Source organism: Podarcis filfolensis (assembly GCF_964270895.1).
Source record: "Podarcis filfolensis genome assembly, chromosome: 11".
Classification (NCBI taxonomy): domain Eukaryota; kingdom Metazoa; phylum Chordata; class Lepidosauria; order Squamata; family Lacertidae; genus Podarcis; species Podarcis filfolensis.
The window spans coordinates 36,564,574-36,591,360 of record NC_139613.1 but is presented as its reverse complement, the minus strand read 5'-3'; the positions used below and the strand labels follow the sequence as shown (position 1 = coordinate 36,591,360).

At 40.7% G+C, this 26,787-nt stretch overlaps 2 protein-coding genes across 24 annotated transcripts in view; one reads left to right on the top strand and one right to left on the bottom strand.

The window, feature by feature from the left end:
- The first annotated feature begins 4,110 nt into the window (after positions 1-4,110).
- Positions 4,111-25,846, top strand: ERAP1 (endoplasmic reticulum aminopeptidase 1). Of its 6 annotated transcripts, none has more exons than XM_083576677.1 (20): positions 4,111-4,569; positions 6,004-6,567; positions 6,974-7,112; positions 7,556-7,690; positions 9,130-9,250; positions 9,411-9,565; positions 9,698-9,811; positions 12,223-12,354; positions 12,755-12,886; positions 13,035-13,112; positions 14,127-14,284; positions 14,951-15,030; positions 15,367-15,550; positions 17,229-17,385; positions 18,098-18,282; positions 19,383-19,544; positions 20,860-21,000; positions 21,093-21,174; positions 21,688-21,873; positions 25,710-25,846. In XM_083576677.1, exons 2-19 carry the CDS (start codon positions 6,083-6,085, stop codon positions 21,835-21,837), a joined length of 2,790 nt encoding a protein of 929 aa, XP_083432803.1. In that variant the 5' UTR covers positions 4,111-4,569; positions 6,004-6,082; the 3' UTR covers positions 21,838-21,873; positions 25,710-25,846. The 6 variants fall into 6 exon arrangements, with proteins under 6 accessions (XP_083432803.1, XP_083432805.1, XP_083432801.1 ...); XM_083576679.1 differs by having other exon boundaries at positions 4,127-4,279; XM_083576675.1 differs by having other exon boundaries at positions 4,215-4,245.
- Positions 22,990-26,787, bottom strand: part of CAST (calpastatin) — a 59,632-nt gene continuing 55,834 nt past the window's right edge. For all 18 annotated transcript variants that reach the window (XR_014539775.1, XR_014539776.1, XR_014539778.1 and 15 more), the window contains 2 exons: positions 25,677-25,737; positions 22,990-24,303 (listed from right to left, as the gene is read on the bottom strand). Coding sequence is in view for 15 of the 18 variants with exons in the window: in XM_083576722.1 (XP_083432848.1) it covers positions 25,687-25,737 (51 nt within the window). In the remaining 3 variants the exon portion in view is untranslated. The remainder of the gene's footprint in view (positions 24,304-25,676; positions 25,738-26,787) is intronic.

The window sequence follows — 26,787 nt, the reverse complement described above, 5'->3', positions numbered from 1 at the left end:
TATTTCTGGGTTAGTGGAGTCTGTAAGCTGAAGCATCTGTAACCTGAAGCATCTGTAACCCGAGGTACCACTGTATCCTTAAATTGTGGCACCCAGAACTGGATACAGCCTTACATTTGTTCCCATTGAAATTTGTTTCTACACTGTGCAGAAAGAATATCCTGACCATGCAGAGCACAGTGATCGAGTGAATCTCAAGGTGTGAGATTATCTTTCAGGTACAATCACTTATTTAGGTTCCGAGATAGCATCTGATTTACAAGCAATTGCAGCAATTCTTCTAGAGTATTTTTTTTTAAGTGCTTACATATAAAGGTTTTATCTGAAGATCCCAGAAACTACAACAGGACCATGGGCACAGGGCAGTATGCTTACTATCACACTGATGCTATAAAGTTAAAACATTTTAACTAGATTTACAATTTAATAATGCCTTACTGCCACAGAAGCCTTTTTTGATCCTTCCAAATAACCTGTAAGCAGACAGCCAGAGGTGAAAGTATTTAAATCAGTAATCAAGTCCAAATGGCTGCAAGGTTTAACCAAAGGGTACTCTGATTCTACTCATTCCTTTGGAACAATCATAATTGCTTTCAAATGGTGACAGACAGACAGACAGCTCCCAGATGGAAGGGTCTTGAGAGTTCTGAACATATTTTGCCTTCTTCCCTGGAAAAGATTAATGTCAGGTAATTGACAGGCCCACACTATAAAGCTATTTCAGAATAATAATGTTTAATGAAGCCATGGTGCATGAGTGATCCCCTTTGAAATTCATGAACGTTCTGACCTTCTCACTTCAGGAAATAGTTCTCTGGAAAAGGTACTTTAATCTCTGTACTTCATTGCACACATTTTAAATGAAAAACACCCGTACAGAGAAGACAATATTCCTTGACTTCATAAGAATCTCTGATCTTGGCCTCCCAGAGATGCATACACATTGTACAAATGGATGGAGAATGACATCTCTTGAAAACAAAGAAAACACCAAATGACATATCTTGCCTTGATCTAGAGACCCTTGTGGAAACAGCAGGCTGTGTAACTACTGCTACAAGCAAATATATCCCCTGCCACTATCAGCAAAAGCACCAATAATTTGCTTGGCAGGGTGGAGTAGCACTAGAATAATAGAATAGTAAAGGTGGAAGGGACTCCAAGGGTCATCTAGTCCAACCCTCTGCAATACAAGAATCTCAACTAAAGCATCCATACTATACAGGGCAGCATGCATTTTTGCGTGGACAGGCGGAGTCCCCAGGCGTGCGTCCACTCAAAGGTCGCCCCCCGTTTTATGCGGGGAGCGGTCATTGTAGCATAATCTATCCATCCATCCATCTGGTATCAGCCTACTTCAGACACATCAGCTAGTGTCTAAGTCAGGCATAGGCAAACTTGGCCCTCCAAATGTTTTGAGACTACAATTCCCACCATCCCTGACCACTGGTTCTGTTAGCTAGGGATGATAGGAGCTGCAGTCCCAAAACAACTGGAGGGCCAAGTTTGCCTATGCCTGGTCTAAGTCACAGTCCTGACCACCCCCCACCCCCGCGCGCATTCATTATAAGACTGGATCTTAAGATTAAAACTGTAAAATTTAAAATATTTGAACTCTTCCACCCCCTTTTCTCGTTTCTGATTTAGCACTACGCAGATACTGTATTCCAGCTCAGTTAAAACCAGTTTTAAATTATTCATGTACCTACTTCATCACCATCACTGCTATCAAACATTTATTTGGTGCCAATATTATACAGTGGTACCTTGGTTCCAGAAGTGAGCGTTTTGGTTCTCGAATTTTTTTTAGAAGTCGAATGTGTCCTGAGTCGTGAGCTTCCATTTTTAGTGTTGCGCCAGCTGAGCCGCTTTGATGAGAGATCGAGATTGAAAGATTGCACTGATTGGGGCAGTGGGAAGAACAGCCTGGAACGGATTAATCCGTTTTGCATTACTTTCTATGGGAAAGCGTGCCTTTGTTTGGGAATGTTTTGGTTTAGTAACAGACTTCCGGAACGGATTAAGTTCAAGAACCAAGGTAACACTGTACTGTCCTTGCCTGGAAACCTTATGATGTGTTAGTATTATAGGATAAGAACAGATACGTGGAACGAGGGAAACAACTGTGAACATAAGAGCCTGCTGTTTCCATTTAATAATTAACTGAAACTGCAGCATGTTTAATTTTTGAAATCATGCATTTATTTCCTTAACTTGTAATATATGACTGCCTATTTCAGTTACAATAGCAGGAAGTGAAAAAATAGCTGGCTCCATCGTAAGAATAGGAAAAGAGCCACCTCTGGTGGCAACAAGCTGAAAGGTACTATGTGAATATCCTACAATACAGAAACTAATCTGCATGGCTATTCAAATGTACACCTCACTACTATCTCAGAAAGGAATTATAGTACATTACAAAAACATTCCTTTTTTTCCTGGCCATTGTCTAATTAAACAATCTGGGACCTTTTAAACTGTGGAGGCCAGGGTGGGAAGGCTGTATTTGTTTGTTACCATGTTATGTATTTTTGTGTTTTTTATGTTGTAAAGCGCCCTGTGATTCTTGGATGAAGGGTGATATAGAAATTTAATAAATAAATAAATTTCTTGTTTGGGTATCTTGTGGAATCCTGACAGATATTTCAACACACAAGAGCAAGTGGTAGGGCTGTTATTGCTTCCAAATGTCCTATTCATTGAGCATTCATCCCAATTTGTTTGCTCAAAGTTTGCAGGAGTTTTCTATGTTCACTGCTTTTTGAAGATTCATTCTTACCAAAAATAAAAAATAAAAATCTGCTTTTGGAGAGAGATGGGGAGCAGATTTGTTGTGCAAGAACATCAAATCCACTTTAAATACTACCCACAAAATAGTAACAGTCTCGAAGCAGCCTTTGCTGACTTCTCAGCTTCTGAAAAGAGTTTGCAGTCATGCAAGAAGCTGGAGCATAGGAGTTTATGGCTCTGTACCGCAGATACACCCCATTTCAGCTCCCAGTGCCAGTGAAAAACACTAGGAGGGGCGGAGAAGGTTCAAATGCACCTTGTTTCTCTCTCTGCACTCACCCCACCCCCTTCAAATGTTGGAATTATTATTATTATTATTATTATTTCATTATTTATACCCCACCAATCCAGCTGGTTTTCCCCAGCCACTCTGGGTGGCATTAACTTGGTTTGAAGAAGGAAAATAGCAGCCTTTTGCCCATTTGCAGACTCCCTAACATTTTAATTGTGCCACAGCCAATTTAAAAATAATGGGTGCTAGAGAGCCAGTATGATGTATTAGCTTGTGTCAGAGTAGGACAGGAAAGATCCAGGTTCAAATCCTTACTCATGAAGCTCCAAGCGACCTGGTCCTAGTCGCGCTATTTCTCAGCATCGCCTGTCGCAGGATTATTGTCAGGATAAAACAGGAAGGGGGAGAACCACGTACAGTCTTGAGCGGAAGAAAACAGAAATGTGATCAAGAACTACGAAATGGTGTCACCATATATAGCTATCCCATTCACCGTTGGAACAAAACAGAAATGTGATCAAGAACTACAAAATAGTGTCGCCATATATAGCTATCCCATTCACCGCTGGATATTCAGAATAATATCCAGTGCTTTTTCTTATGGGGGTACTCAAGAGTACGAAGTACCAGCAGAGTTTTTCCAAATGTTAGAAGTATGGCACTTACTTTTAGAAGACATCTGAAGGCAGCCCTGTTTGGGGAAGTTATTAATGTTTGATGTTTTATTGTGTTTTTAATATTCTGTTGGGAGCAGCCCAGGGTGGCTGGGAAAACCAACCCATTTAGGCAGGGCATAAATAATTTGTAGTAGTAGCTGTTGTTGTTATAAGTTGTTGTTGTGGTTGTTATATTATGTAACAACTTCATGGTAAGTACCAAAACCTTTCCCTTTTTTCCCTAAAAACACTGCTTATAGCTTAGTTTTCTCCCAGGGCAAACAGCCTGATCATAAAACCATGCAATACAATTGAACCATTTCAAACTGCTTAAGGAACTGCTTACTGCGTAAGGAACATACTGTACGTCCAACACTGGACCACGACAAAACTAATCATAGGCTCTCTACAAATAAGGGACTATCTTAAGGCTGCAGCTGTGAACGCAAAAAAAAAGGGAGAGAGAGAAAGAAGCAGCAACAAGCGATTTGCTTGGGTACATTTCCCCTTTTTTTTTTTGAAACTCAAAATCTGCTCGAGCAGGAAGCTGATCTTCCGCCAGCCAAGGTTGTAACGCTGAGACGATATGCTTCAAAAGCAGGTGCACCGGCGCGGATAAAATAGATTTGCTTCCTCGACGTCGTAGTTAGTAATATATATAAATTAAGGGTGTGCAGCGGGGCTTGCAGACGCCGCTTCCTCGCCCTGGTGCAAAGGCTCCTGCCGCTGGGCAAAAGGGCGCAAAAGGCGGAGATCCACAAAAGTGCCCGCGACACCGAGACGGGTAGCGAGGGGAGAATTTCGCTTTCGCTTTCGCTCCCCCGGCTCTGAGGGAGAAGAAGAGGCAGGGGCTGCGGCGGAGGCCTCCTCACGCTCCCTTCCTCCGAATAGGTACGGGGGCCGCGCCAGCGCTGCGGGAGCCGGGAGAGCAGGTACCGCTCGCGGGATAAGGGAAGGGAGCGCAGGGGAGGCGGAGGCCTCTCCGCCGAAGGGGCCTAGCTTTGGCGCGCACCACTTTTCGCAGTAGGAGCAAGAACGCTCCACTGCGCATGCTCACCCTCAGCAGGCCGCCGCCTCGCCCCCTGTTTTGAGGCGCAGCGCAGGAGGCCCAGGCCGGGTTTGGGGGCAAGGTGTCGGAGGGGCCTGGCCTCGTGCGTCGCCCCTACCCCACCCCTGTACCTTTCACCGTCATAGTCAGTCCAGGGATTCGCCCGCAGCCCGCAACACATGTTTTCTCCCCAACGGAATCATGGGAATTGTAGTTTACCCCTTCACAGGGAGCCATGTTTTCCCAGCACCTTGAAACTACAGTTCCCAGGAATCTTGAGGGGGTGGTGAGGAGGAAACTCAGGTGCTTGAGCTGTGGAATAAGTAGGCAGCCGCAAGGACAAAAATGGCCGAAAATTAAAACTCTACCTGGAGTTGAGGAAAAGTTGCTTCTCCTCCACCCCACCCCCATCATGCAAAAAGTCCAGCTCGCTTTGGTGGAATTAGTTGGCAGTAAAATGAGGACAGACCAAGAACTACTGGCTTCTAGTCTGCCCCAAGGGGTTCCATGTGTATCCCTGGGACTGAGTGCTTGGCATATGGGGCTGCCGAAACAAGCCTTAGACTTGTGCACCTACCTGCTGTGCATATTTTATTTATTTTGAAAGTTTTACAGATTATCACAACGCTCTGTGTGGTCTATGTGAAAATCTTTAAAAACTTTTTTTTAACGAACATAAGATGACTTAGGCTGTGCACACACCAAACTTTGAAAGCAAATTCATAGCCCATGTCTTCCCCCAAAGAATCTTGGGAATTGTTGTTTACCCCTCAAAGCTGCAATTCCCAGCAGCTTAGCAAACTACAGTTCTTAGAATTTGGGGTGCAGTGGTGCTTTCCATTATTGTTTCTTAAATGTACAGTATGGGGTATACACAGTGCTAGTTACATATCTGGGTAGGCTTGCTAAAATGAAAAGTTTTCCATAGACATCTGAAATAATGTAGCAAAGGCACCTTCCTCTACTATCAATAGGCAGGGAGTATCAAAGTATAGGTGCCACCACACTAGAAGTTCAGTTCCTTGCACATGCAGAACAGACATCATCATGGCATTTATAGAAGGGCAAGTTCTGCAGATCAGAGCAGTTGAATAATACATGTATGATGCAATGGAAGTGCTCCTTCAGTCTCCACTTTATAAATCCAAAGTGCATGGAATTCTGCACTGTTGATGTTTTTCTGACACAAAAGATTGCATTGATAGGGAAAGCCATAGGTGGTAGTCAAAGAGGTTTTAAAAGGTTTTTCTATTAATTTAATAATGTTTCTTTATTAGATTTCTCACTGGATACAATAACAACCTGACACTGAGATTGCTGCTTCCAGATTATACAGTTGCCTTGAAGAAGCTGAAAATGTTTCTATTGCTAGTCATTTTAAGTCTTGTTCCATTTTTGAGCTGTAATCTCAATAGCCAAACAACAGATTCAAGCACTGGAGGTGGAAGTAATCAATTTCCTTGGAATAAAATTAGGCTTCCCAAGCATGTCGTCCCAGTTCATTATGATCTTCTTATTCATCCAAATCTCACTACTTTAACTTTTACTGGACTGGCCAAAATAGAGATTATGGTAATTGAACAAACTAGCTCAGTCATCCTGCACAGCAAATATCTCCAGATCACCAAAGCTACCATCCAAGGAGCAACAGGATCCCCTGATGCTGATAAAGAAGTGACTGTTTTAGAATACCCACCACATGAACAGATTGCACTCGTTGCTACTGAACCACTGCAGATTGAGCACAAGTACATTATTAGCATTGAGTATTCTGCTAATCTCTCAGACAGTTTTCATGGATTCTATAAAAGCTCATATAGAACTCCAGAAGGAGAAGTAAGGTAAGTCTATTTTCATTTAGATTTGTATGTATCTTTTTGACCTTCCTGTTTCCTATGATTCATTGCTTCTGTGTTTATAGAGTTCTTGTCATATAGAATTGCAAAACACACGCAAAAAACTTGCATATGTGAGGAGCTCCAATCCCACATTAAATACCTGTCTGGAAGCACCTTTAGGTTGCAGTCATATGCATATTTATATCAAAGTAAATTTCATTAGCATAATGGAATCTGCTTCTTAATACACTGTTAAAAGTTTTTTAAATATCTCTTTCTTCAATGAAGAAATGCAAGCTGATTTCTGTTCATTAGGTGAAATGTTCATCTTTGAATATTTTTACTGTACTACTATGTACTGTACTACTAACAAAGCATATATGTCATGTATTCTTTTTCTTAATTCCAGGGTGCTTGCAGCAACACAGTTTGAACCAACAGCTGCACGTATGGCTTTCCCTTGCTTTGATGAGCCTGCATTCAAAGCTAAATTTTCTATTAAGATCATAAGAGAACCGAAACATCTTGCACTATCCAATATGCCCATTGTAGGTGTATACTTTGTATTCTTTGATCTGCCTAGTTGAGCAAGATAAAGCAAAGTAACGTAGAAAACATTACCGTTGTACACTGTAAACCACATCTCATAGGAGTTTATGCTCATGTTGTGTTCACTTTTGGTGCTCACATAAGAAAGCAAAGCAGAATTTAAAAATGAATATATTCATGTGCTGGAAAAGTGTAAATCTGTTGAGTAGGGCTAGAAATAGGGGGCAATTCCCTCCTGCTAGGTTGCCCTTCTTAACTGATCTGTTTCTAGCTTCTTCTTAGATGTAGGTTTGCAACTGTGAAATGGAGATCATAGCATTTAAGCCTTAAAAGAGCTATGAGGGAGATAATATATAGTGTATGTGTGCGTGCGCGCAAGACCAGAAGTAATGAATGTACTTCAGAGCTAGAGCTGAAATGTAATAGTTTTTACATTTTTTAGGTGGAATCCGTAAACATCGGAGGGCAGCTCATTGAAGACCGTTTTGATGTCAGTGTAAAGATGAGCACTTACCTAGTGGCCTTCATTGTTTCAGATTTCAAATCCGTTTCCAAGATGACTTCCCGTGGAATTAAGGTAAACTTTTCATATCAGCTGAAGTGTTGCATATTGATATTTAAAAATTGTAGCAGTTTCAGTTTTTAAAGTAATTAGAGCCTAGAAAGGTTTTAAAGAAATTATTATGAGTTAGAGCTAGACTTAGTCATACTTAGAGTAGATCCATTGAAATCAATGGTGCTTAAATTGGTTGTGACTAGCTCTGGATCCAACCCTATAGAATTTGAAATATTTTTTCAGTAGTTCTCAAAACTTCTATTACAATGCTATAAGAAGCAAAAGTTTAGACTTGCAGTGGTCGTGCTCCATTTGTTAAGCATCAGTTATATGGATAGTAGCCATTGCACAGCTGTTTACGTTTGTTGGTAGAAATGTGTACCAGTAATGCTTAATTTTCTAAACTGCTGGGATAAAAATTAAAAAGCTTGAGTACATGCAGTTGCAAAATAGACTGAGCGTCTGGATAATGAGATAATGTGCCTTTAAATTAAAAAATAATAATAAAGGCAGTCACAGGGCACTTCATCTTTCCTAGTTAGACTTTCAGTTTGCGCTAAAACACCATGAGGTAGCTTAGTATGAGATACATACAGCCACTGCCCCAGGGTAATCCTGTGTACTTCATTTCTAAGCAAACATTTGAACTTGGTCCCTGTCCAAATTCAACTCTCTACCCACCACAGTGGCTCTTCCCTATAGAATCATGGAATTGTTGATTTGGAAAGTGCCCTGAGGGCAAGGGCATAGCCAAGAATTTTGTTAGGGAGTGGCACGACTTTGTTAGGGGGGCAGGACTTTGGGGGCAGGTTAGAACCAATATGATTGGTCAGTATTTCTATTGTTTTACTTGATCTAGGGGAGCCAACTGCTCCCCTGCCCCCACTTGGCCACAGCCATGCCTGAGAGTCATCTAGCTCAACTTTCTGCAGTTGATAGCCACCCAACCTATGCTTAAAAACCTCTAAGGAAGGAGAGAGCATCACCTCCCGAGGGAGGCCATTCCACTGTTGAACAGCTCTTACCGTCAGAAAGTTCTGCCTGATCCTTAGTCAGAATCTCCACAAGCAACCTCCACAAAATAAAATTTTGGGTTCCAGGGTTTGACAAGGGTTTCACAAGGTTCCAGGGTTTGACAAGGTTAAAATTATATAAATATAAGATATAGATACTTTCACTGCCATTGTTAGTGTATTTTTTGCTAAATTAAGATCCATCTTCGGAGTCCTTTAATTTGAATGGATCAGGACTATGTCTTCCTAAGAAACATATCCTCTGCCATTGGTTTTTACAGGAGTTTACCTATGCACAGAAGGTAGGAAAAGCTAAATCAAATGTTGGATACCTTTCAACTTTACTCTCATTTTAAGGTGTTAACAAATTAATTATCTTTTATATTTTCTTAAGTTGGAGTTCAGAATTCACCAGTGTTTGTGTTTTGTTGTTGGTGATGATTTTAGGTTTCAGTATATGCTGTACCACATGTGATCAACCAACTGGATTATGCCTTGGATGCAGCAGTAAAACTGTTAGACTTCTATGAGGGATATTTTAGCATTCCATATCCTCTGCCTAAGCAAGGTAAACTCGCTACTTTACTTTTGATAGAAATGTTGGTCTAAGTTACACATACATGCAAACGAAACCTACCTATGCATATGTTTACTTTCAAAGTTGACTTGTGAATTTATAAATGGAGTGAGCAGGTATGAAGGACAACTTTTTCAAAATGTATTTGCAGACCTTGCAGCTATTCCCGATTTTCAGTCTGGTGCAATGGAAAATTGGGGATTGATTACATACAGGGAATCTGCTTTGTTATACGATCCTGAAAAATCCTCAGCGTCAAGTAGACTTGGAATTACCTTGGTTATAGCCCATGAACTTGCTCACCAGGTAAGTTATCACTAATTTTATACATGAACTTGATAGCTGCGCTAGTCAGTGGATTCTTCAGTGTAATGAAGGCACCAGAGGATTAATTTAAAACAGTTGAAAATCTCTGCTATCAGATGTTTTCTCTTGCAGTGGTTTGGAAATCTAGTCACCATGGAATGGTGGAATGATCTCTGGCTCAATGAAGGATTTGCAAATTTTATGGAATTCGTGTCTGTAAATGTTACCCACCCAGAACTGAAAGTTGTGAGTATTAACATTCCAGTTTTTATAATACTAAAATGTTTCTTAAAATCAATATTGATTGCTCGCTGAAGATTATAGAATTATTATTATTATTGGAAATAAGTCAAACCAGTAACAATCACCTGAAAAGATTCTTGTCCATAACTCCAGACACCCTGGACCACAAGTCGTATACTGCTATTCATGTATATGGGGTGGGGCATGGGGGCAGCATGAGTTTCAGGGCTGGGAGACTGATAAAGGACATGTCCCTCTTGGGCAAATAAGCATCCTGGCATTGGCAAGCTAGTTTGAGATAAAAGCTGCTACCTTGTTTCAGGTGACAGGTGAAATAACATTCTTAATAGGGTAGCACTTCAGTCACCAGAATTGAGATAACATGTAATTATCCCACTACAAGTGACAATTAGCTTGCCAATGTCAGGATGTGTGTGCTGTCATCGACGCTGATGTGTGAACGGCCTATAATTGTTTAACAAAAATACATCACTGTAATGGTTTTACATCCACTTTAACATAATTGTCACTGTCAATATTTTTCACATTTCATTTTCCCCTGATTTTACTGCTTACATTTTTCCTCTCTCTATATATATATCTTACACGTGTATGTGTATATTCCTGCCAATTTAGGATAACACTTCATGCACTTATAAAGCAGGGGTCCTCAAACTATGGTTCGCGAGCCAGATCCGGCTGCCAGGGTCCTGAACCCGGCCCAACCCGGCAGTTGCAGAATCCACCGCTGTCTTAACGGGTCTATGGCCTCGGAGGGCGGCAGCACCACCACCAACCCTAGCACAGAGGAGGCGGGGGAAAGGGTGTGAGGGTCTCCTCGACCCTCCTCCCTGTTCAGCGCTCCCTCACTCGCTCTAGGCCAGGAGCTGGCAAGGCTTACCTTGCCTGGGTTGGTTCACTGCCTCAGAGCCCCCTCTGTGGGTTGGATCATTTTCTGCGTCTGAGCAGACTCAATTTTCTGCATCTGTGTCGATGCGATATCCAGTGCTGCGCATTCCCTTATTTAGATATCCATCTAACGACCATCTTATTAGCCAAAAGCAGGCCCATACTTCCCATTGAAATACTTATAAGTTTATGTTGATTAAAATCATTCTTCATTTGAAATATTGTATTGCTTTTCCTGTTTTTTTGTGCACCACAAATAAAATATGTGCAGTGTGCATAGGAATTCATTCATATTTTTTTCAAACTATAGCCCTCCCCCCAACAGTGTCTGAGGGACCGTGAACTGGCCCCCTGTTTAAAAAGTTTGAGGACCCCGTTATAAAGGGAACTCTAGCACAAAAAAGCCTATGGTATAATAAGTATTAATCTTTAAGGTGCCACAAAACTCCTTCTTTTTTGTGAAACAGACTAACAAGTTTACCCCCTCTGAAAATCAGTCAGGTAATTTGGGGGGGGGGTTCAAATTTTATTTTTCTTTTAATTCACAAACTTGCATGCTTAGGTACATTGTATGTTTCAAAATCAAAAAGCAGTCGCCAAATGATGGAAAGGCAGGATATCAATCTGCTAATTAATTAATAAAGAGTACAAATATTTTTGTCATAGAAATTAAGTAAAAACACTGATAGCTTTTCAGCTATACTTTTAAATGACACACTAAAACAGCTAACACACAAGTTAAGACTTGCAAGAACAGTAAAACACAAGGACACTTGCTAGAGAGTGGTGGAACTTAATTGCCTTTACAAATTCACCAGAAAACAGAAGACCAGTTCCTAAGTCTTTCATGATACCCATTCTCCCTCTACCCCAAATTTATACAAATGACTACCATTATAATGTGTGAATTGTTATTATTACAAAGGTGATGGTATCTCCTGAGTTGATAATTGTAGTTCTTTGGTTTTGTTAACTTTATGTAAAATCTCTGAAAAATGACAATAAGTAATTTTTAAAAGTGACCTTCAAACCCTATTGTCAGGGAACTGCCATCGGAACTAGAGGAGGAGGCGAGGCTCCACAGCGATGCTGGAGAGGGGCCAAGCAGGGAGAGAGGCAGGTCTCCGGCTGGGGAAGAAAATCAGCGCAACACCAGGGATAGAGGGGGGCCGATGGGGGAAGCAGAGAGGAGGCTCCAGGACTCTTCGCAGGAGACCAGCGAGGAGAGCACAGGTCCTCCGCTGCCCACACCCACCCTGCGCAGAAGACTTCCGCGCAGGGAAAGTAGGCGGCGACTTGGCGTCAAATAACTTCTTTGCTGGAAGAGGTTCAAGAAACGCCCACTGACGGATTCTGCCAGCGACTGAACAGCCACGGAGTGGATGGCTGTCCAGACAGAAACGGTTTAACCAGGCAGCCTAGCCCAGAGCGGCGGTAACTTACGCACAAGCAACCCCTAAAGCCATTACACCTATTAAACAAGTACTTTGTTTTTCTTTTATTAGGAAGATCATTTTTTAGGCAATTATTTCTCTGCTATGGAGGTAGACGCCTTAAATTCTTCACATCCTATATCGACCCCTGTTGAAGATCCATCTCAGATTCTAGAAATGTTTGATAGTGTTTCCTATGAGAAGGTAAAATTTTAAAAATTTTCTTATTTATGTATTCTTTCCTTAGTTCTGATGAGATTCTTATAAGCTCTCAGGGACTCCATGTGCCCTAATATTTTGAGGATATCGACCCACCTTTTTGCCCTTATGCACAGTTCATTACACTATTTATTTTATTCTGTGTAAATGCACTCCTTCCCTCAACCATCAAACACATAATGAATATGTTCTGTAGCATTTGTTTTAATTTATATGGACAAAAATCTAATGTAAAAGCCTGAACCCAAAGATGAGAACTTTATGAAAGATTAGGGCTTAGGAGTGTCCTAATCAGAGCACCTGAACATCTTTTTGCTCCAGGTGTAGATAAGCAGACATTGAAAAAGCAAGTGTAGAATTTATCGTTTCACTCCCCTCTTTTCAGGGTGCTTGTCTTCTAAATATGCTACTGCATTATATCAGCCCAGAAATGTTTAGAGCTGGAATTACAAAATATCTGTCACAATTCAGCTATCAGAACACAGAAAACAAAGATTTGTGGAACAGCTTGTCAGGTGTAAGTATTTCTTGCATGTTTTCTACCAGCATACCTAGTGAGCAGTGTCATAATTATCAAAGCATTGCTAGCCAGAATTGCTCTTTGAGCGGTATTGTTACACGTGTTTTGAAGCCTTAGGTACTTAATTTCTGAGTTTTGTTGCTAGGTTTGCCCTGCAGATGCAGCAGGTCGAGGACAAAATGATGGGGTTTGTGGCAGAAGCCAGGAGACAATCTCAACTTCCGTGAGTTTGTGTTTTATTGCGTACTGTATTTCTGTTTAGAAATTTATAAATTTCTTACTAAAGAGGGAGTAGCCACCCTTTCCACGAGTGAGGGTGCATAACACTTAACTGATATTCAGAGACCAAGGAATCTGTTACTTAGGAGAAAGCATCAGCACCTCATGCTCTACATTAATGGTTTCCTTCTACATGAACAAGTTATGATGAACCTCTGGCTCCCTTTTATGCCCATGAGGAAGAGATTGGAATCTCTTTCTGCTGATTTTAAGCAATCTGCAATTCTCAGTTAAATCCAGAGACAGTGAGCTGTAGTTTATTTAAAATAAACTATGGTTAGGAAGAAGGCATGATTGAACGCTGGTTTGAGATAGGTTGTTCTAAAACCATACTTTAAACAAGTGGTGGCCAAACTTGGCTCTCCAGCTGTTTTGGGACTACAGTTCCCATCATCCCTGGCCACTGTTCCTGTTAGCTAGGGATGATGGGAGTTGTAGTCCAAAAACAGCTGGAGGGCCAAGTTTGGCCACTACTGCTTTAAACAAACCACAGTTCATCAGGTTCAGACGTCATGCAGAACTGCTTAGTTTAAAACCGGAAGTGAGAGTTCTCCATGATCCTGCACATGTGAAAGAGGGGAAAGGATCTCTGCAACTCATAGATGTAGCCAGAAACTATGGTTTCTTATCATAGCTGAACCTTGCAATCTTTCTGAATTGTTCGAAACCTGTACTTCAGTGGAAATCAGATCCCACCTCCAACCAGCTTTATTCTTTGTGTGGTCAGCATTGATGCAAAAATGGAACTGGTTTTTGTCACCATTTTAATGTTACAGGAAACCATATACTTTCATTCTTAAATGTTTCTCTGCCATACGTCAAAAATGTCACCCCACACTATTAACTATGGAAAGTCATACAGATAAGACAGATTTGTAATTTTTATCTCTTTGCTGCTACTGCCCAGTGAGCAGCATCTCCTAGCATCTCAGTTCATATTTTTGTCCCTGATTTATAGCACTGGACCCAAAATGGGCTTCATGATGTGAAGACCATGATGGACACTTGGACACTGCAGAAAGGATTCCCAGTGGTAACTGTGACATTAGAAGGGAAGAAAGTCCATGTACACCAAGAGCACTATGTGAAGGCTTCTAGTTCTTCTGCACCAACCGGGTAATGGCAAAGGAGCAAGTGAAGCTCCACCACTGGCTAACATTTAATTATAAAAATAAATAAATAATGCAGATTGCACTGTGATTTCTTAACTAGTTAGTATTTAGGGAAGTTTTTAATGTCTGACATTTTAATGTATTTTTAAATCTTTTGTTGGAAACCGCCCTGAGCCAGATGGGTAGGGTATAAATTATTATTATTATTATTATTATTATTATTATTATTATTAATAATAATTTTGAAAAATCATATTGAATATTCTTTTACATCATACAAATAAATCAGCTGAGGGCATGCTAGACTTTCTAAATGAGAAAAAGTTACAATCTCTAAACTGGAGACTGGTTTAATTCTGTCCTGTAGGGAATTTCACTTGTTACATTTCTTTGAGAGCACATGTGACTGATGGCAAAGCCTTAAGGAAACAAAAGCATTTTCTTAAAGATAGGTACTCATAGTAGAGAGTTAATATGGCAGGAATCATTTACCATCTCTGGAAATGCAGGTGTGCCTTGTAAGTGTGTGAAAACAGACCTTGCAGCCGTAGAACTCTCAACAGGAACCCCTCTTTACATCCCCCCAGTCACGCAGCTGAGTGGTCAGCTTAGATATGTGCTTATACAGGCTGTTGAAACAATCAGCTAATCATCGTTGATTTTACTGTAGGAATCTGTGGCATGTCCCATTAACGTATATTACCAGTAAATGTGCTGAAGTTCAGAAGTTTTTGCTGACAACTAAAACAGGTATGTTTGACTTAATTCAAATGGGTAAGATGCACAATTATGTTTTCAAGTTTAAGTCATTTTATTATGGAAGATTATAAGAATTAAGAAGATACAGATGTTCCAGGCTATCCATTTCTTTAGTCTCTGTGAAAGGGACTAAAGTTTTAAAAGGGACTAAAGGGACACAGAAGTTTTTATCCACAAAGCAACTGTGTAGTAGACATTAAGGCTAGGTTTTTAAGCAATTTTAACTATCACTAATCAGTTATTTATCTGTGGTTGATAACTGTAAATGAAATGAGTCAAGTCCTGCTGGACAGAAAAATACAAGGTTGTGATATATTTTGTGTGTAGATGACATCATTCTCCCAGAAGAAGTGGAGTGGATAAAATTTAATGTTGGAATGAATGGTTATTATATTGTGCACTATGGAGATGATGGATGGGATGCCCTAATTCGTCTTTTGAAAGAAAACCATAAAGCAATTAGCAGCAATGATAGAGCAAGTCTCATCAATAGTGTATTCCAGATGGTGAGGTAAAGTATGATAGTATACACTAAACGTCTCTTTGGTAAGCAATGTGCCATTTTTGTTCTATACAACAGTAATACAGATAACACTACCTCATCACATAATAAAATGAGAGAGACACTCCTGTATCATTTGCAAAATTAGAAATCCAGAACTTCCCCAGTGACGTTGCATAGGCCATTCCTGCATGAATAATGGGAGAATTGTGGCACTACTAAAACAGTAAGAGTTAGAAAAGATAAGAGCTTGAGATCTCAGAATTAAATACTGCTTGCCGTTCCTATAAAATATAATAGCTCTCCTAGTTCTTGCCCATTGATACAAGGTCATCTTGAACCAATCCTTTGCAGACGTCACTACACTTTTGCTAGCATAAGGATTGAGCACATACGTGTTTCATAGCCTTGTTAGACACAGGCTTTTCCCCTAGAAATTGGCCTCATGATATTTGGCACAGCCATTACAAGAGGTTTATAGAACGCTCCCATCCTACTTTATAACGAAAATATTTCTTCCGAGTAGAAACAATACCTGCAGCAAAGTATCTGTTTATACTTTCCCTTGATCCACATGGGGGGGGGGGGGAGTATATTGCAGAAATACAGCAAGCCCACAACTTTTGTGGTTACATTCCTAAAGCCAAAATTGTGTATAGTCAAAATGCATTGGGTTCAATGGCAGGTGGCATTTCCAGAGTCATTTTCCCTGGAGCGCCACCCCTTTTCTGCCCCCTTTCTATTTCTTTGCCTTGTGCGTAAAGCTTGAATGCACACACGTTCAATGTGCACAAGTTGTGTATATATCTTGTAATGAATATGTTGTGTCAGCTAATGTACACAGCTGATGTACATCTCTGAGACAGCACATGATAATGAACGGCAGCAGGGACGGTGCCTATTTAGCAAAGTAATTTGGTCCCTATTCCGGCGGCAGCCCTTGGTTGAGGTCCCAGAGCTGAGGATATCTGATATAGCCAACTTGCTTTGCTAAGCAGGGCTGCATCTAGTCAGTGTCTGGATGGGAGACTGTACTGAGAGCCCCATGTATACCAACTTCAGTTCCATGTTGGAAGAAAAGTGGGGTATAAATGTACTAAAAAAATACATAGCCAGAGACAGGAACTATTGTTGGTTAAGAAGGGGGCTGGCCTTCATGAGAGAGAGAGAGCGCGCGCGCGAATGCATGCAGATCAGTACTGTTCTGATGACCTGTGGGCAGGATTGCAAAGCTGGGTTAATTCAGGAAGACCACAAAACCTGGTAAAAAGCATGAATAAATCTAGAAGTATAGGATAGAGTAGGAAGTATGCAAGGCAGAGAAGCCTGGCAAGACAGATAATAAGCAACGTTGCTGCTGAAATCTCTTCATGATACACTCAACAGTGGATCAGCTGCTGGCAGTTTTAATGTATTATCATATTGCTACACTTTCCTGAACTGAGTGTATATAACACAACATGCGGACAGCTGCAGAAGTTCAACACTCCAAACCATGTTTTGCTTTTGCACAATTTGCCATTGCGGGGTGCAAAAATTCAGGCAGTAGCACTAGCTGTTAAAAAGGAAAACACTAAGATTAGTGTTGCTAATATGTATTAAAAATGAAAAAACTCTATACACTGAATGGTTCAGCCCCTTTAACAAATATTTTAATGTGTTATTACTGACACTTTGTTTCCCACAGTGCTGAAAAGCTGTCGATTACTAAAGCTCTTGATTTAACAATATACCTACAACATGAAACTGAAATTACTCCCGTGCTTGAAGGATTGGATGAGCTGATACCTTTGTATAAACTTACGGAGAAGAGGGACATGAGAGACATAGATAATCAATTAAAGGTAAGAAGGGGAAGACTGAAAAATAGCCGTCAACACTTGCAGGCTGTCAGCTCACATACTGAGGTTATTGGCAATAATTTTATGAATGTATATGTGTTGTACTGTAGAATGAAAGCAAGCTGCTTTATTATTTTGATTCTCACGGGATGCGAGAGTCAGTAAGGGCAGCATCCATCACAATATAGAGTGTACGATCAGCATGTCATTAATGGAAAGAAGCCAAACAATAACTATTAGTATTTAAAGAAACAGCAAACACTACCTGTTTAAAGCAATTGGAAATTAGATAAGGTTAATATGTTATGATTTTATTTTAATATGATGCATGCTTCTTTTTTTAAAGAAAAAGTTAATCGTGATGCAAGGGAGCAGGGTTCCCATTTATGTAGGTTGTTGTTGTTTTTCTGGAACATAGATATGAAGCTGCCTTGAAACCATTAGCTCCTGTGTGCATGTGTTTTATAATAAGAATTTCAGGTGGTTAATTATGATACCTACTTAAATCATTTATTGTTCCATTGTGTTTCAGTTTGGTTATTAAACAACTGCTTCCTTCAGCCATGGAAGTACATTTTGTGTGTGTGTGTGTGTGTGTGTGTGTGTGTGTGTAATTGCCTTTCCCATTCTGCTTATATATACAGTTTTTAACAGATTTGGTTAAAAAATTGATTTCACGTGTATGTTTTTTTGTATGTTTGTGAAATCACTCTAGGGATACATAGTCAATCTAATGAAAAACATGATTGACAAACAGTCTTGGGACGATGCTGGGACAGTGTCTGAGCGACTACTTCGGAGCAGTCTTCTGGGGTTTGCTTGCGTACGAAAGTACCAACCGTGTGTGGACAAAGCAAAAGGGTTCTATACAAAGTGGAAGGACTCCGATGGAAATTTCCAGTATGTGTTTCTCTTCTGTAAGCAGCATAGCATCTTCAGGCTTCACAGGGCAAAAACATGCATCGTGGCAACTTAAATGCTGTAACGCCACCCCAATTTAGCATACAAAACCAGGGAAATAAAAAAAACCCTTCCAGTAATTTTTTAAATTTTATTTTGACTACAGCAGACCAACACAGCTACCTACCTGTAACTAAAACCAGGGAAGTCGCTGTGTTGTGGCTGCTCAGTCCAGCTGGGTGGGAGAGCATGAAATCACTGGATAGAGGAAATTTGCTATTACCTGTGAATTTGCCTTTTCAATGATTCTTGAGATGAGGCAGTCTGACTTGAGTAGTAATTTGCAATTGAATCCAGACATGGAATAATAGAATCGCAGAGTTGGAAGGGATTGCAAGGGTCTGTGGCAATCACACAGGGTTCCCGGATGTTTCACCGTCTATTGATCCCTGTGCCACCACTTTATTTCTCCCTGCCACCACCCAGGCCCTACCTGGTAAAATACCGAGTCCAGTCAGGGTTAAATTGGAACATAAACTTCTGTTTATTTATTGCAGTTTAACAAGCATGTGGTTTCATAAAGGATCTCAGTCAATTACAATCATGGGGTGCCTAGCCAGACCTATATCTTCCGCTACTTGCTCTCACTCACTAAACCACCTCTCAGATATTTACTTGTCTTCCCAGGTCCTAACTGTTCCTGACTCAGCTTATTTCACTACACTAACTCAACCTACCCACAGACTCTATCCCAATTCACTCCCACTCCAACCAACCACCCAACTCCCAACGAACTCCCCCTTTGCCCCTCCCAGAGCTGGTTTTATAGTCCCTCTGACTCCACCCCCCTGGGTTCTGATTGGTTAACCTGTTTAACTATTTCACCTCCAGCACTCTCATATGTTAACGTCACAGGGTCATCTAGTCCAACCCCCTGCAATGCAGGAATCTCAGCTGAAGCATCCAAAAGAGGTGGTCCTCCAACCTCTGCTTATAAGCCTCCATTGAAGGAGAGTCCACAACCTCCTGAGAGATTCCATTCCACGTAAGAAACCAACACCAAGAGATCAGAACTAACCTGAAGCCTCCATTTGTTGCAGTTTGCCCAATGACATCAAGTTTGCGGTATATGCTGTTGGAGCACAGACGGACGAAGGCTGGGACTTCCTTTTCAGCAAACACAAGCTGCCCGAATTTAATACTGAGAAAAGGATAATTGAAGCTGTTCTCAGCCTAAGCCCAAATAAGGAGAAGCTTGAATGGTGAGTACAGCGGAACCTCGAGTTGCGGACATAATCTGTCCCGGAGGCACATCAAAGTGTTCGCATCCAGAAGTGCCGCGTCTGCGCGCAGCACAATTTAGCGCTTCTGTGCCTGTGCGAGTGGCGAAACTCGGAAGTAACCATTCTGGTACTTCCAGGTTGCTGCGGGACGCAACTTGAAAAGACGTAACCTGAAGCGGACGCAACATGAGGTATGACTGTATTCTCTGGAAACATGAACGGCTTTAAATTAAAAGAGAGATGTTGTAAATGCAAGGCCACAGCCACCCGTATTTTCATCATCTCTTAACCATTGCAATGCAACAAAAAACAACAACATTGTAACATTGGATTGGAACGAAGTGTCTCACAGTTAAAAGGTCAGTGCACACACCAATTGCACATTTTCTTCATGTGCACTGGCTTGAAGCATATAAATGCTGTTTCACATTGTGGCTGTTCCTATGGAATTAGAAGCTGGAACGGGGTAAGGCAGGGCAAATCAGATTTTTAGGTGAGGTGCAGGAGACAAAGGTGAGCAAGTGGCGTCTGATCTTCAGCTGCAGGCCAGCTTTTTCATTCTTTTAGGTCTGGGTGCGTTCTGAGCGTTCTGTCTCCCACTGCTCGTCTTCGCCAAAGATTTCAAAGAGAAAGAACCCTTCCGCACAACACAGATGAGATTAATCTGAATAGTAAATTTCCCCCTTTGATACAGATTTTCCCCATTTCAGCTTTTCAATCAAACTTCTCTATGGCCCATAGGCTCTTCCACATTTTGTAACTAGGGAAGAAACAGCCTCAGCCCAGTATACCCCCATCTTTCAGCCCGAAATCTAGCTTCGAAGGCCTTCTGGTGGTTCCCTCATTGCGAGAAGTGAGGTTACAGGGAACCAGGCAGAGAGCCTTCTCAGTAATCGTGCCTGCCTTGTCAGATGTCAAGGAAATAAACATCTGAAGGCAGCCCTGTATCTGGAGGTTTTTTATGTTTGATGTTTTATTGTGGTTTTATAATTTGTTGGAAGCCACCCAGAGTGGCCGAGGCAACCCAGTCAGATGAGCGACATATAGAATTTATTATTGTTATTATTCCTGCGTGTGGCACAGTACCCCCTCTCAGCACCTTTTCTTCTTTCCATGCTGACTATATGAGAGGATGCTTGGGGGAAATGAAGAATAATCTCTCTGCAGCGAAAGCTAAGGGTATGAAATCAAATAGCCATTACACTGTGTACCATTTATTCGTACTCGAGTTTTCCTGTTCCTATTAAGGTAATAATATTATTTCCTCACACTGAGATTTCTTTTCTTTGTTTAGGTTAATGGAGCAAGGTTTAAAGGATGACTTAATAAAAATGCAGGATCTTCCCTATATTGTTCTCTCCGTTGGAAGGAACCCTGAGGGTTATCAGTTAGCCTGGAAGTTTCTAAAGCAGAATTGGCAGACATTTGTAAAAAAGTAAGTTTTAAATATTATCGCTCCTTGTACTCCTGTTTATTTTCTTTCTAATATAAAAATATTTACTTCATGCACTTCTTCTGTTTGCATAGGTTTGAACTTGGTTCGAATACCGTTGCACACCTGGTTACTGGATTGACAAATAAATATTCCACAAAGGAACAACTTGAAGAAGTAAGCATATCTCGCAACCTGCATTATATGTCCGTGAGACTCCATGATTTCATTTTATTTTTTTTATTAATTGCTTTTCACACATGCATCTCAAGGCAAAGTGCAGCAGCAGCAGTTGTTTAAAGCAAAATGGACATCCACGGCAAACTGACAAGTTGTATTATTATAGGTTCTTGGAACCCAACATATAAATGCACGAGACATTTATGATACTTAACTGCTCATATGCTGTTCTGCTTCCATTTATATTATCTCTTTGTAAATCTGAAGCAAAAGGCCTTTGAAAACACTTGTAATTCATGTACAATTTGGATGACAGGCACATTTCTTTTCTTTATGCCTCCATGACTGAGAATCTCTTATGACTAAATCCAGGCTGTACAGTTAGTGGCATTGGTACAGGAAGAATAGGATGCAGTCTCCTACAATGCTTTTTCTTTTTTCAAATCCCATTGAAGATAATGGGAATAGTACAAGAATTTATTGTGGTATTTATTTATTTTTACTCAACAGGTAAAAAGTTTCTTCAACTCCCAAGGCAAAAAAGTTTCAGAGCTCCGTGCTGTCTACCAAGCAATAGAAACCATTGAAGAAAATATTCAGTGGATGGATAAGAACCTTGAAAAAATCAAGGAATGGTTACACACCAATAGCGGAATGTAGAACTCTGCATGAAGCACGATTTCAGAATGAAGATTGGTAAGTTCTTGAAAAGATATGAAAAATGCTACTTTCGTAAACGTAAGTTTTTATAAAATTCTAAAAACTGGAACGCTGATTAGTACATATATTTGAGCTTATTCTAATGACAGAGGTTGGAAAATATGAAATATACTTCCAAAGTGGAGGAAATAGCATTAAGGCCTTGCGTGCATGTCAAGTTATGCATTTACAACAGGAGTGGTGAAAATTGGACCTCTCTTAGACCAGGTCTTTATGCCTCTCTAACTAGAGTCTGGGACTCCTCCTAGGCCATTCCCTTCTCAAATGCTTGTGTGTGACTGAAACATGTCCTAGAACTGATTATGCCTCTTGCTTGCGTGGATGGAGGAAGGAGAGATATCTGTGTGTTGGGATGTAGAAAATCTGACTTTTCCATAGCTGGAATGTTGCCAACTATACTGTAGCAAGTAACATCCATTACTTCACCTGCAGAGGATCAGGACCTTTTGATTCCATAGGTCCACTTTTGCATTATTTCTGAACTCAGATAAGGTATGGTTAACTCTTAACTGCAGTTTATGCAGCTGTCTGTTTCAGACCACAGTCTCAGATAATACTGAACAGTATTTAACTGAAACAAGTACTTCTGATCTGATGACTGCCCCCAGAAGAGACAGTGGGTGGGAGTGGGAGCATGCAAGCCTAAGGCTTGCCCCCTTAATGAGAAGCCATTCTTCCAGACGCAGCCGTAAACTACAAGATCCAGTAAAATAAGTTGCACTATGTTCGAGAGCCCATTCCCAGCTCTGCTGAACATACGTGAAATTTTAAAGCACTCAATAGTTCAGCGACCGAGAAAAGAGCATAAGACTCTTAATTCCAGTGTTGTGGGTTTGAGCCCCCTGTTGGGTGAAAGATCCCTGCATTGCAGGAGGTTGAACCAGATGCCCCTTGTAGCCCCTTCCAACCCTACAATTCTGTATCAAGGGTCTGATCCAATAACTGAGTGTGCAGCACTGCTGCATTGGGATAGAGGAGGTATTTTGGTTTGGTCGAAACCTGTAAAAGGTACCTTCTTCTAGACACAGCCAGTGTTCTTGTCTAAAAATGGCAATAATAACCATGTATTAAGGACACAGTTCAGAAACACAATTTACAAGGTAATACATTCTAAAACTTTATTAGTGTGACAGGCAATCTTAATACAGACTTTCAAAAACAGTCCGGTATTAACATTAGATTGTCAAGGACAGTCAAAATTCTGATGTCCCCAGAGGAACATCTCCTGCACTTGCTCCTTTTGAAGTAAGTAAGAGCGATGGCAGAAAGTGGCCACGCTCCTGTGTAACTCCCATGCAGTTCAAAGGGGCTTGCACAGTTGATATTCCTCGCAGGCTGCGGCTTATATATTTGACCCATGGTAGTCTAGAGAACTAGCTACCTGGAAGCAGACTTGACCAAACCAGGAGTAGCATCTTACTCCAAAAGTCAATAAAAAAATTGCTACTCATAATGCAAAGCATATCAGAACCTGCTGTTGGAGCCATAGCTTTTCTCACTGCAAGGAATACCAAAAAGGGGGGTGGGGAATAAAACATGGAAGTTGAGCAAGCATTGCATCCAAATTAGTTCACAAAGCACCTCTGTATTCAGCTGTGATGTGAATTTATACATCAGAAACAAGCTGTGTAATCTGGATTCTGGGGGTGGGGGGGGGAGCTATACCAGTGTAACTTATAGGAACATATTGGAGTCCTATGTGCATCCTTTCTGGAGTACCCCTATGCAATAGCAATTCAGATGCAATATTATGCCCTTTCTGCAAGCCACTGACAGGCGGTCACAATCAGAACTCAAGGTTTCAAATGAAAATACTAGCGGCACTGTTCATATTGAATACTATGTTATTAGAAGCCAAGGACTGAGAAACAATCGCTTCTACTCTTCTTCCACGTTTAAATCTTAGCAACTGATTACTCACTTCTCACTAACTATTCTTCAAAAGGAATACCCGCAGGCAGATGATAGCCAAAACGCATTATATTCCAGAATATTTAGAGCATTCATTATACTAAAAAACCAAAAACCAAACCACAGCTTTTCTGAACGCTGCTGAGATTTGCAGGCACTATGTGTAGATTATGTGCAAAATTTGCAGACTTTTTTTTCTTTTTGCATTGCTATTAAATCCGTAGAAATACTTTTCTTACAAATATAAAGCATCCGTTCCCTCTCATAACTGAAGAAAATTACAAAATAAGAGACAGTAAAATAAATGGAAAAAGGTCATCCTTGAAAATAGTAAGATTCATGCCTCCCATGCCATTATATCCAAATACCATGATACAAAAACCACCCGGGAGACTATCTTGCTTCTGCAAAATAGCTTCTTCTTTTTTTTTTTTTGTTCAAGTGCAGCTATCCACCAGCAAAACGAAGACTTTTTTTGCATTAGCGATGAAAAGCCTAGACAGAGAGGAAAAGAGAGCACATTATTTAGCCAGTAAGGGGAGGAAATGTTATCTCATAAAACAGAATTCAGCAGATTCCCAACAAAAAATAAATATGCAAGTTGAAACCACCAGCATGGTCTATCTGTGGGCTCATGCAAACTTCCTTGCAATTTGTTCTGATTCAGTGGTAATCGGCACATTTTCCTGGGAAAGCAGTAGGACAAAAAAAAACACCACTCAGGCGCAGACTTAGAAAGTGCAGACTCATGCCTGGAAAGCACATTGCAAAAGGAAGTTTGGATGAGCCCTGTGTGTTGGTGTTTGTGAGGCTGTACAAGTATCAGCTCCCCTTGCCTGCCCTATTCAATGTAATTTGCTCACTCTGATGGTGGTTGCTTGCCTCAAGCGGAAAACAGGTGCTGCCAAAGCAAGAAACTTCTCTCTCTCTCAAAAAAGGAGAGGCACTAGAGGCTGCAACTGAAGCACACAGCAGCAATTCTGTATACAAGCATGAAATAGGTGAAGGATCTTCCAAGGACCCATAGAATGTTTTCTGAGAGAGGTCTCAAAGCCCCTCAGAGCTGCCATGAAAGCCTCTGCAGCAGTAAGAGGAAAAGAGAGGGATGTGCAGGATCCAAAGCCAACTTTGATCCAGATTCAACTCTCTTGACATGACCATGAAATGCAAGAAAACTTACATTTTTAGACCCTTGTTTTTTAGAGCTTGTATTTTAATTTTCAGAGCTCTTGGGAAAATTAATACCAATTGATAGAATTCCTGCTACTTAACAGTATGTGAAATCTCATGCATTTATTTTTCAAAAAGTATTTCAATAATAAATGCTGGTGTCCTTTTTCTGGAGCCATTCCAACATTTTAAAGGTACTTTACAAAGATGCTTTACCCATATATAATGCATATTTCACATTAAAGATGCATGTTTCTCATGTTTTGCTATTTGCTAAATGCAAAAGTAATTTTGAATATACTGTTTGAAGGACAATTTAGCATGCCAGGTGCAGTGTGAAACACAAGCATACTCAGAGCTTTTACTAATCTAAAGTGCAACCAACCAATAGTCAGTCGGTTTCTTGGTTGAACTGCACTTAGAATATTCTATGTAGAAAACAGCTCTGCACATGCAGTATATAAATATTGTGGGTCAGTCCACACATTAGGAGTTTGGTAGATGTGAAGCCTCACAAACAAGCTAATGTTGCCAGAGGGTCTGGGGGAGAACCCAAAGGTGGAGGAACCAAAATGCACAAATCCCTGCTGGATGCACAATGGAAGGAAGTGGAAACACGTATTTTCAGAAAAGTCAATTCATTCTTCATGCATAAAGGATGCACACAAATTTGCATGATTAAGTCGAACAGTTCTTACCTGGTAACATTTAACTCTTTTTCTGTTTCTCAGATTTTGCGCTGGAAGACTGCTCCTTTGCCTTAATGGGAAAAAGTAACAACCAAGTTATTGGCTGGAATGCTGAGGTCATGTAACAAACACCGTGAATAAATATTTGAAATAAAACACAGCCATTTAAGTAAAACAAAGCTTGAAATCAATGTGTTTATCATGAATAAGGAAGTGGAGAGACACACATTTGAGAGGGCTAAAAACTACACAGGAGACACATGAATGGCTTTTCTGAAGTTTTGTTTTTATTTTCATGCATCCCTGGAGAGAGCCAGCATTTGATCATAACAGTGGCACAGGGGAGCTGAATGCTCCCTTCCTTCAATTGTTTCTGATTAAAGCACTACCTCCCTGTGAAAGATGCTGTCAGTTTGAGAGAGAGGGGGGAATGCAGGTATAAGTTTTCTACACACAAATGCACGCCAACCACCACCAGGAGGCCCACAATTCTAGATTGGGGGAAATGCAGGGAGGGAGAAAGAGTTGCGCATCCCAATCTTCCTCTGTGCCACAAATGTTGGACACCCTATATAACACATAGTTTGACATTTAAAATGAATGGCTACATTCATGATCACTGTGCAGTGATTATAGTCATAAGATGATTTACATGATCTTTGATGGTTATTTGTGGCATACATCGTTCAATGTAGCCTCGAGTACAACTGCATGTGTAACTGGCCTTCAAATTGGGTGTTTATTTCCACTATTCAATCACAATTTTTTTACACTTGAACACAGCTCTGATCATTAATCAGTTAGGATTAACAAAGGTGAAACAGGGTGCATAATCATGTTGTACATCACTGTACAAGAGCCTAACACAGGACAGCAGGCAGTTTACATTAACAGTGGATCTAAGGTCCTGCAAAACGGATGCTTTGTGGCTAAAATGCCACAGATTAGGGGGAAGTCATAGAAATCTTGGTCCTCAGTTTGGCACTCGCACAACATACAGTGAGAGAGTTGGAATATACCATGAGGGTATGTGCTCTATACCTCTTAGGACAGAACATGCCTACCCAGAATTCTCCTACCAATGTTCCCACCTCTCTTCATTCCCTCCCCTATTCTCAAA